Below are 10,660 nucleotides of genomic sequence, written 5' to 3' on the forward strand. Positions count from 1 at the left end.
ACTATTTACCGCAAGCCTCTCAGCAGGAACACCCTGTTAAGAGCAGACAGTAATCATTCGCCTCATCTGGTTCGTAATATAGCCTACCAGTGGGCCAATTTTTGCGAGTCCGAAGGAATTGTAGTACTACAAGTGAGTTTATGTCTAAAGCAATCGATCTAGCGCGTCGTTTTGAACAACGAGGTTATGATAAATCAGACTTTAGTAAACCATGGGATAGGGCTCTAAATACAGATCGCGCTTCATTGTTAAAGAAAAAATCTAAGCCTCACACGACATCTAAAATGTTCTTTTCTACTAGCTATACTCCAGCAGCAGGAAGAATGAAAAAATATAATTCGCAAACATTGGCATGTTCTTAACAGTGACCCTACACTTAAAGACATCTGCGCCGAGCCACCCAGGTTTGTATTCAGACGCGCGCGTAACATTCGTGACCGATTGGTCCACTCAGATATGACTCCTTCACCGCAGACCACCTGGCTCCCTAGCCCACCTTTGGGCTTTTATAAATGTGGCAAACTGTGCGCAATGCTCCAATTTGACCAATTCAAAGGACTTATCACATCCACGTACTGGTAAGAAATATTTTATTTCTTCATCTATTAATTGTAATAGTACTCACGTAATATACATGTTAAAGTGTCCCTGTGGACTAGTATACATAGGTCAAACAAAACGTCAATTGAAATTAAGAATAGCTGAACATAAAACAGCAATTCGTACCCAGAATATAACATATGCCATGGCGAGGCATTATAAGCAGGCCAATCATGGTTCCCCTGCATCTTTGAAGTTTTGGGGAATTGAGAAAATTACACCCCCATCTAGAGGTGCTGACATTATCAATAAACTTCTATGCAGGGAAGCGTTCTGGATACATACGCTTAACACTCTTGAACTTCTAGGTTTAAATGAAGAATTGAGCCTCTATCATGCTTTTTCTAAATATTTTAAACATAGTAGTACATTTTGTGCGATGTAGATATTTCGATTCCCATTATACTGTGCACATTTCATGTATGTTTCTTGTGTTTGGACATTTACCCCTTAAATGATTGATTGTTTGAGTGTGGCACCTTGTTGTAGATGGGTGCGTCTTGGGTGGTTAACGCCCCCTTTACACACCTGTTGATGATCCTTATTAATGGTTTCATTACCCATGATCTCCAAGGACTCTGATGAAGATGTAACTTTACATCGAAACGTTAGTCACTGGTTACCTCAAATAAATGGATTACTAAGAAGATTTATGTGTTGCACCGGCGATTTTCCTTTTCTGCCTTGTCTTGTCCTGCCCTGGTTGCACCGGATTGTTTGGGAATCACAGTAGCGCAGCAAGCCTTCCTTCTCATTTTGAAACAGCCTAAATGAATGTTTCTATTATACAGGGCATATTTAGATCATATCCAACCATTCAGATTAAATGCTCATTCTCATCCTCGACCAGTAACTTCTATTGATCTGAAAACATCCACACTGATAATGTACAGTATATTTAGGATACAGGGTTTATAGACCTGTGTTATTGAAGCATTATGTTTCAGCATGTTGAAGGTAAAGCTATCACACCACTCATTCACATATAGGGGGGATCTGGTATGGTTATGAGGCAACAGGCTCATATGATGCAATCCATGATGTGGATCTGCAGGGAGTCCAGGTCAGGTAGGACTTCCCCACATTTGGGACAAGCATGGTCTGGAATATTCTGCTGCTGCCAATCACCTGAGAAAGAAAGAGGTCTATGTAAATTGTCCTCTCGCTGTTACAGTAGCATGAAAGTGTGTAATATGTGCTCTTTAAAGTAAGGGACTACTTCTACCTCCTTGCAGGTTGCGTGGAGATGTGGGGCCTTGTGGATTTGCCCCACGCGACACATGTCTCCTTTGCATCTCGCTCATGGAATGCCTGAAGCATGAAAACAATTCTGTTAAGTTGGCACAGAGGTCACATGTGAGTGGGTAAGTTAAGTTTGTGACGTACCTGCCAAGTGATTCCATCTCCTCCTGAAGTTGGCTGTTCTGTTTCTTCACATACTCCAGCTGAGTGGCCAAACGCTCTTTCTCCTCGTGAATCTTCTCCCGAGCTGCTCGTTCTGTGTAGAAGTCTGAGGAATATATCTCTGCCTGTAATGTGTTCACAAAAAAAAACACTTAATAAATTATACAGATCGCGAAGAGCTTTAAAAAAGTGAGAGGATGTGACATGATATTACAATCGTTTTTACCTGAGGCTGGAAAACAGAGATAGTATCTAGCTGTCACAGTGTTGGGTTTGTGTTCCCCAGGTGTCCACTAGAGGTCCTCGTTATCACGGTGTCCTTCACTATTGACTTCATTTCCCAGCATTCTGTCTGTCACTGTCACTCATCAGTTCATTGCACTCAACTGTTCCCCGTCATCATTGTTCCCAGCTGTTCATTGTTAGTCTTGTTAGATCTGTGTATATATTCCCTGTCTGTGTTAGTATGTGTACGGATTCGTTGTTTAATGTCCCCTCACTTCCGTTCCTGTTGTTGCTGCTTTCTCGTGTTTTGTCGTTTATTCTTGGACTGTCTTTGTTGGAATTTGACCATTGCCTGGACTGGATGTGAGTACGGATTATCCCTTTTAATAAATACCTGCAATTGGATCTACGCTGTATGTGTGTGTGTTCGTGACAGAACGAATCCGTCGTCACAAGATCCAGAGGCAGAGCCAGTGCCTGTTCCAGAGCCGGAGACAGAGCCAGTGCCTGTTCCAGAGCCAGTGTCTGTTCCAGAGCCGGAGGCAGAGCCAGTGTCTGTTCCAGAGCCGGAGGCAGAGCCAATGCCTGTTCCTGAGCCGGAGGCAGAGCCAATGCCTGTTCCAGAGCCGGAGGCAGAGCCAGTGCCTGTTCCAGAGCTGAAGCCAATGTCTGTTCCAAAGCCAGTGCCTGTTCCAGTGCATGAGCTGGTGTCTGTTCATGAGCCGGTGTCTGTTGCTGTTCCTGTGCCATGGTCGCCCTCGCCCTGGTCTTTACCGCCCTGGCCGCCTGAGGGGTCTTCACCGCCCTGGCCGCCCGAGGGGTCTTCACCGCCCTGGCCGCCCGAGGGGTCTTCACCCCCCTGGCCGCCCGAGGGGTCTTCACCGCCCTGGCCGCCTAAGGGGTCGTCTGCTTCGCCCTGGCCGCCCGATGGGTCGTCTGCTTCGCCCTGGCCGCCCAATGGACTGTCTGTTTCGCCCTGGCCGCCAGATGGACTGTCTGCTTCGCCCTGGCCGCCCGATGGACTGTCTGCTTCGCCCTGGCCCCCGGCTAAACCATCACCCCCTGTTTCTGTTCCCTTTCCATGGACCTTATTCTTGGACTGTCTTTGTTGGAATTTGACCCTTGCCTGGACTGGATGTGAGTACGGATTACCCCTTTTAATAAATACCTGCAATTGGATCTAGGCTGTCTGTGTGTGTGTTCGTGACACTAGCTCCTTTTTCCTTCTGGAAGATTTCCATCTTCATCTCATCAATCTTCAGCTGTTTGTCTGCCAGCGCCTTTTCAGCTTTCTACCAAAAATGATGAGAATATTTGTAGTTAACAGTTAAACCTAAATAATAGCATCTAGCCAAATGCAAAAATAAATGTGAGGCTAAAGATTTACATTTTTCTAAAGTAAATGGGAACTGGTGCAACCCCATGCAAAAGTCTCCCTTAAAGAGTGAGTTTAATAATTAATCCAAAATGATAATTTCTTCATTTTGTACCTCTTTCTTCATTATGATTGAACTTTTTTTTCTGTCATATACAGTTTGTCATCTAGACTTCAACTGTGGTAATTTGATTCACAATCATTCTCAGTGTGTGCCATATTTTTCCTGCTCCTACTCACAGTTGCGGCAAGTGATAAATTCCTCATTGAAATGCACATTACCAATCAAGTTTCCGAACCATGAAGAATTATCGGTAACACTTTAGAATACGGTTCCTTCGTTAATGAATAACTACACAAGAACCAATGAGTAACACAATATTAACAATCTAGTAACTGTTATTAACTAACAAGAAATTCTGATTAACGAATTAGTAAGTAATAGCGCACAGATGAAAGTGGTAGTTCACTATTAACTAATCAATAACTAAAATTTTTTTTAATGCTTCCCAGAGAACTACTGAAAAAGTTTATTAACAATCTAGTAACTACTATTAACTAAAAAGAAACTCTGATTAACGAATTAGGAAGTAATAATGCACAGATGAAAGTGGTACTTCATACGTCTATGGGAATTACTAATTATTTGGATCCGTATTTTAAAGTGAAGATAATGGGAACTAACTAGTAATGACTCAAGTGTTACTACATGATCTAGTCATGGTTTGTGCAACCAAACAAAAGTCATTTCAAGCGTTTGAGATTTTTGGTGAACTCGTTCCCTTGCCCCGCCCCCCTTGTTATCCTCGTTCTGTCCTCATCACCTTATCTGTATCACCTGTTGATCATTAGTGTTCCCTTTATAATCTCCTTGTGTTTGCTGTCCTGTGCCAGTTCATTGCCTTACGTGCCATGTCAATACCCAGTGAGTACCTTGTCGAGTGTTTTGTCTAAAAGTTGCGATCTTGTAAAAGCCTGTCTTGTTCCTGTATAGTTTAATGTCAAAGTCTTAGTCTAGTGTGGTTAGTAGTTTACTTTATCTTGTACTGTTTTGCCCCCTCGTGGGTTTTGTTTTCCCCTGTTTTTTTCTTTTATAATAAATGTTGTGTGTTTGCATACCGTCTGCGCTTGGGTTCATCTGCTATCCACATAACAGAAAAGCCAATAAAGTGTAGAATCTTCTCACTCACAAGACACACACACACACACACACGCACGAGCTAGTAGACATACATAAAAACATATTTTTTTGTGAGGTAAGTTAAATAATAAATTCACTCTATATGGTATTTGGATGGCTGATGACTCAATATGTTCCAGTCGTCACCGTGACTCTAGTGATTCAATGCCAGTCCAGAGGAATGCCGGAAAATTGGCCACAGGACAAGTAAGGTCCTGACAACTGCATTTAAAAATCCATTTCTTTAAAATTATTCAGTTGATAAATAGACAGCATAGGCCAATTATTAATAGGTTTCCCAAATCATAAGTCTGCTGTGCTATTACATATCGATAATGTAAACAACCATGTGTATTCGTTTACAGTAGCAGTTCAAATGTTAATGTAGTGCTAGTCATTTATCCTGCATTGGTTATTGATTAGTTTTGTATGAATTATGAAAATTTTCGGTAGTTCTCTGGGAAGCATAAAAAAAAATTGTAGTTATTGATTAGTGAAGTACCACTTTCATCTGTGCACTATTACTTACTAATTCGTTAATCAGTGTTTCTTTTTAGTTAATAGTAGTTACTAGATTGTTAAAGGGATACTTCAGCTCTGGGAAGATGAATGTGTATTTAATAGTGATCATTTATATAGTAGAAATGTGAAATTATTTTTGAAATTGAAGCATTCTAGAGTGAGAAAAGGCAGAAAATGTATTTTTTACTCATGTGGCTGAAAGACAACAACTCCCAGAATGCACTTGCTTTGCTCCCTAACCACGCCTACCGGTTACAGGCGGCAGTATCCGAAAAAAAATTCCACACATTCTCTAGGCTAATACATACTCTAGTAAGAGTAAAGGTTTATAAAAAGAACCACAACCAATGTGAGTTATAACTTTTAATTAAAAATATAAAGAATATTAACACTTTTACACTCAAAGCTCTTCCAGAGCTTCAGCTGTTTCCTTATTCACAATATTGCCCGTCAGGAGGCTGGATATGTCCGTCTTATATCCTGGACAACACAGGTGGACAAAACAAGACGATTGCCTTTACTATGTCCCTCGCCTTGCAGGACCCATTCCATAAAGTGACGGTAGGCTGTTAGGCGTCGGCGATATTTTCTACAAAACAGTAACGTTAAGCACAACGTTAGCAATGCGAACTATTTGCACATACAGTATGCTAGCATAGTAAATATAACAACAACAGCTCAGCTGACTACGCGTGAAGAACATTGTGATAATGCCGAGAGTCCAAACTCCAAAAGTCCAAACTCTGTTCATTACGTCTTAGTAAAAAAAAGAAAAACAAACCAAATACTCACTTTACACTAAGCCGTCCATTTGTCCCTGCGGGCTTTGGCTGGCGTTTCCAATTTCGTCCAGAAGAAAATGACATCACTGAAATTCGCGACAGCAATAGGACTCTCTATCTGTTTCCATAGGCGCACAGCGAGAGCACTGACACCACCAGTCCGCCCCAGCTGGAGTCTGGCCGGGCTCGAGTCAGGTCTTGCTCCCCTGCTGCAGCAGCTGCTCCGGCCGCCTCTTGTTCCTCCATCTCCCGAAACTGTTCGTCGCTGTATTGCGGCTCGTACAGGTAGCCGCGAGCATCAGATTCGCGCAACAGATCTTCGAAATCCCCTTCTGCTATTTCAACTTCAAAACTCGTAAATCGTGATTAGACTACTATACAAACTTTCTACACAGAGCAAGAGCCTGTTAGCTTAGCTTCAACAGAAAGATGGCTGACACTATCTTTACTTTCTGTGAGTGAGATCCCGCCCCATATGGGCTTGGTGAAAACATGCGGAACTAGCTACTAGTACTGGCTGTAGTTTTAAGCCTCTGGCCCAAAAATCCTCCGATGACGCAAAATGATGATTTTTGCGTCATCGGAGGATTTTTCCCAGACTAAAAATACATAAATCTCTCATATCAGGGGGATATGAGGGGGGGAAGCACGGTAATTCAAAAATACTACTGGTTTTCTACTGATGCAAAGCTTAATGCTAAATCCTGAAGTATCCCTTTAATAAACTTTTTCAGTAGTTCTCTGGGAAGCATTAAAAAATAATAGTTATTGATTAGTTAATAGTGAACTACCACTTTCATCTGTGCGCTATTACTTACTAGTTCGTTAATCAGAGTTTCTTGTTAGTTAATAATAGTTACTAGATTATTAATATTGTGTTACTCATTAGTTCTTGTGTAGTTATTCATTAACGAAGGAACCATATTCTAAAGTGTTACCGAATTATCTTCAGTCATCTTAGTGTAATTTTGCTGAAAGATCAAGAATGTCTTGTTGGACCACCATGTTTGTGCACAAGTGAGTCCTGGAATGCAGCCATCTTCGGATGTGACATGCAAAGTTCTTTCCAGCAAACAAGGCGTTTTTGACATATTCATCAGCTCTAAGAATATGTTGTTTCTGGAGTCCGGACTTTGTGCGATCTTCATGATGTGTAGTAGTATGACAATCTTGATCATGTCGATGGATGACTGAAGGTTTCATATATGGGTCTCTGCGTTGTGTATTTTTCTTTGGTGATAGTTGGCTCGGAAGTGGGTCTAGTTGTTTCTTGAGGGTTGTGTCTTCATACGCAGGCGAGGAGGCCAGTGCGTATGGGTCTCGGGACATCCATCAAGTGGTACCTGCACAGAGGAAGAGAGAAAACAAAAGACAGGAGAGCAGTATTTGCAGAGGATGGACTAATGGATGGGGAAGGCCTATGAGGGAGTCTTCACCGCAGAGTTTGCTCCGACGCCTGTTGCGTTCGGTTCTTCTCTGGGCTCCTCATGTTCCATGTCCTATTCTGTCCCTGTAGGTGGGGGAGGGCATTTTATGTTTACAGCCTGACCTAAACTCATTATTGATGAAGGCAGGAGCTGCTTCAGATTAGAAGGCAGACTGAGTAGGAGCTGAGCAATATTGTTAACTTCTCTCAAGTTCTTTTTGCATTTCCTACATTCTTTTCTCCAATGTCCATGCATACCACAGTAATAACAACTGCCCTCTCTTTTAGGACATTTACGTTTCTGTTGCTTCTCTGTGTTGACCTCAAAGGATGCTGCTGCATTTTTTACAGTCTTATCAGTTACTGATTGGAGAGCTATATCTGTTTCAAAGAAAGCTTGAAAATCAAGATAAGTTTCATCTGACTGTTGGTCTTCTGAGTCACATTTGGTTGAGGCCTTGTTATGGCCCACCTTAGTGTGCAATTGTTTGTTCTGTTCTTTTAGCTTAGCTATTGAAGGAATACAACTTTGTCAAATGTTTAATTTAGTTTCATATATAAACTGAGAAAGTTCTGTAAATTGAATTTAGCATTCAGCTGTGGAGCACCAAACTCCTGTCTTATTCTGTGTCTCTATATACAGCTGTCAGACAGGTTTTCTTTCTATTGTAAGTTAAATGAAACATGTTAATGAAACTCTTGGAGACTCTCGCAAGCTTTTGTCTTAGCAAGAGAGAGTCCTGTCACTCCTGTTCTGGAGTCTCAGGGTTTGAATAAGTTTTTTCCCTTTCTCTTTTAATACAAGTTCCTGAACCTGTATATGAGTTTCCACCATCACAATGTAACCCCTCCCTCTTATAATGTATATATATTACAATGTTTGACTCAAGAAGTCAGACGATGTTGGAATGACTGCAGCAACGACAAGCAATAAAGAACTTCTGCTTGGAAAACTTCCACCGTCTCCTGGTCTGAGCTTCTAACTTTTCTACAAAGAAAAAGTTCACAACACTATACACCTAGCTTGTTCTTGTGTAATGGATAAGCTAAATTCTCTCTGGCAACAGATAATGCCTTTTAGGTTTCTCTTCCTGATACATGCACCTAACACCTTCTTGCACTCTTCAATAGACCATACTTTTTCTGGGTGAATACCAAATTTCCTTGTCAAATTCAATCTGACTGACTCAGTCACTATGGAGTCCATGTGCTCTCCTAACAATGACTTAAACTCACTGTCTGTCCATAAAGGGGTAGCTAGTCCACCTTTCTCAGTTGATGGAATCAGTCTAGCGTTTTTTTCACACATTTTGTGAGCTACTTTATCACACAATCAAAAACTAAAAACTTCTCTGTTCAGCAGAGGTTACACTTGTTAACACAGATCAATTCTTGTTAACCTTCCAAATTACCAACCCTTCACACTTAACTTTGGCTGAGTCTTCCCTGTCTGCACAGAGGGTATTTAAATCAGTAGCATAAGATGCTAAACTTCCCTGTCTGAAAGGGAAGTTAAGTGCTAAACTTCCCTGTCTGAAATAGAGGGTAAAACTTTCTTCCCTGTCTGCCTGAAACAGAGGGTAACTTTCAATATTAACACGTAATGCTAATCTTCCCTGCCTGAAACAGAGGGTAAAATCAAAATATTAACACGTAATGCTAATCTTCCCTGCCTGGAACAGAGGATAAAATTTCATCTCTAACAGAAAAACTTTAGAGGATACCTTCTCTAGCAAAGTAGAGGCTATACTTTCATCTTTAAAATAAACTTTTAAAGGGTAACTTTGTTAAACAAACACTGCAGCTGTCTGATAACTGTTCTCTGACGGCGCAGAGATTTGTACTGGTCTTCAGCGGTTCTTTGAATAGAGTGAGACTCACCAAATCGTTGTTTATACGGAAAGGATTCCGTCTGGAACTCAGTAAAAAAAAAGGTTGTTCTTTGTTGAGCTTTGATGTTTCAGGATTCAGTTCTAGAACTCAGTCTTTGTTGAGTGGAGATTTCAGTTCTGGATTCAGGTAAGATTCTCTGGAAGGCAGTCAGATCTTTGAGCTTGACTTCCAATCTGGATTCAGGTGAAGTTAATTCTATCCGGGTCACGGCAGCATCTGTTGTAAACCTTTTTTCTTTGTAGAAAAGTTAGAAGCTCAGACCAGGAGACGGTGGAAGTTTTCCTGTCACGGTAGATGTTTTTCTGGTCTCTTCTAGTCTCGTGTTTATGTTGTTGTATGATTGCACGTGCGTGTGGGCGTGAATGATTGGCACTCCTGATCCGCTCCAGCTGATCATCATTTCATCACCGGCTGTACTCAATCTCAACACTCCATATATTCTTACCACTGTTTCCTCATCATTGTCAGATCGTTTGTATTGATGTCCTCGGTGTTGGTGTTCCTGTATCCTGTCCTGCCTGATGTTCCTGTTCTTCGTCATCTTCGCCATCATCGTCTTCATCACCGTGTCGTGTGGGTTTTGAGTCTTCGTTGTCTTCACCTCTTCACTGCACCCACCCACGGATCCTGATCATCGAAGTCCCTGTGTCACTCACCATCGGCTGCACTGTGTTGTTCCCGTGTATTCTGACTATTATCTTCAATTAAAAGAGTAACTCGCTTTTGCTTCCAGTATTCCTTGCAGCAGACATGACAGAACGATCTGACCGTCAAATGGAAGCAGCGAGTGCATCACCGTCATCATTGGAGGATTTTATCCACCACAGCATTCGGCGAATGGACGCCCAGGAAAGAGAAATCGGCGACACGGGTCGCGCAGTGCAAGCCTTAGTGACGCAGGTGTCCGAGCTCACCCGGCAGATCCAACACCTGCATGTTCCCACTGCGCCGCCCACACCGGCCATTCCCCCCACACCACCAAAAAAACCATCCCAGTCAGAACCACGCCTACCAGTACCCGAGGCTTATGGAGGAGATCCTACTCATTAAAGAGCATTCATCACCCGCTGTTCCATGCACTTCGCACTGCAACCTCGCATGTTTAACACAGAACAAGCCAAAGTAGCCTTCACGTTAACCCTGCTGACTGGGAAAGCGGCTCTATGGGGGACGGGGGTGTTGGAAAACCAAAACCCATGCTGCGCCTCGTTCCAGACCCTCACCGCCGAGATGAAGAAGGTGTTTGACCGGGC

General features: G+C 42.3%; 1 protein-coding gene across 1 annotated transcript; it reads right to left on the bottom strand.

The window, feature by feature from the left end:
• Nucleotides 1-1,364: 1,364 nt before the first annotated feature.
• Nucleotides 1,365-9,948, bottom strand: LOC143742406 (optineurin-like). The gene is made up of 8 exons (XM_077235258.1): nt 9,853-9,948; nt 7,525-7,598; nt 7,380-7,431; nt 3,440-3,521; nt 2,231-2,256; nt 1,987-2,129; nt 1,826-1,911; nt 1,365-1,728 (listed from the first exon to the last, which is right to left on the bottom strand). The coding sequence occupies exons 1-8, from the start codon at nt 9,946-9,948 to the stop codon at nt 1,622-1,624; spliced, it is 666 nt and encodes a 221-aa protein (XP_077091373.1). The 3' UTR covers nt 1,365-1,621.
• Nucleotides 9,949-10,660: the final 712 nt, after the last annotated feature.

This window comes from Siphateles boraxobius, unplaced genomic scaffold (genome assembly GCF_051911475.1).
Source record: "Siphateles boraxobius isolate OS27281-9 unplaced genomic scaffold, OSU_SipBor_1 19, whole genome shotgun sequence".
In the NCBI taxonomy this organism is placed as follows: Eukaryota; Metazoa; Chordata; class Actinopteri; order Cypriniformes; family Leuciscidae; genus Siphateles; species Siphateles boraxobius.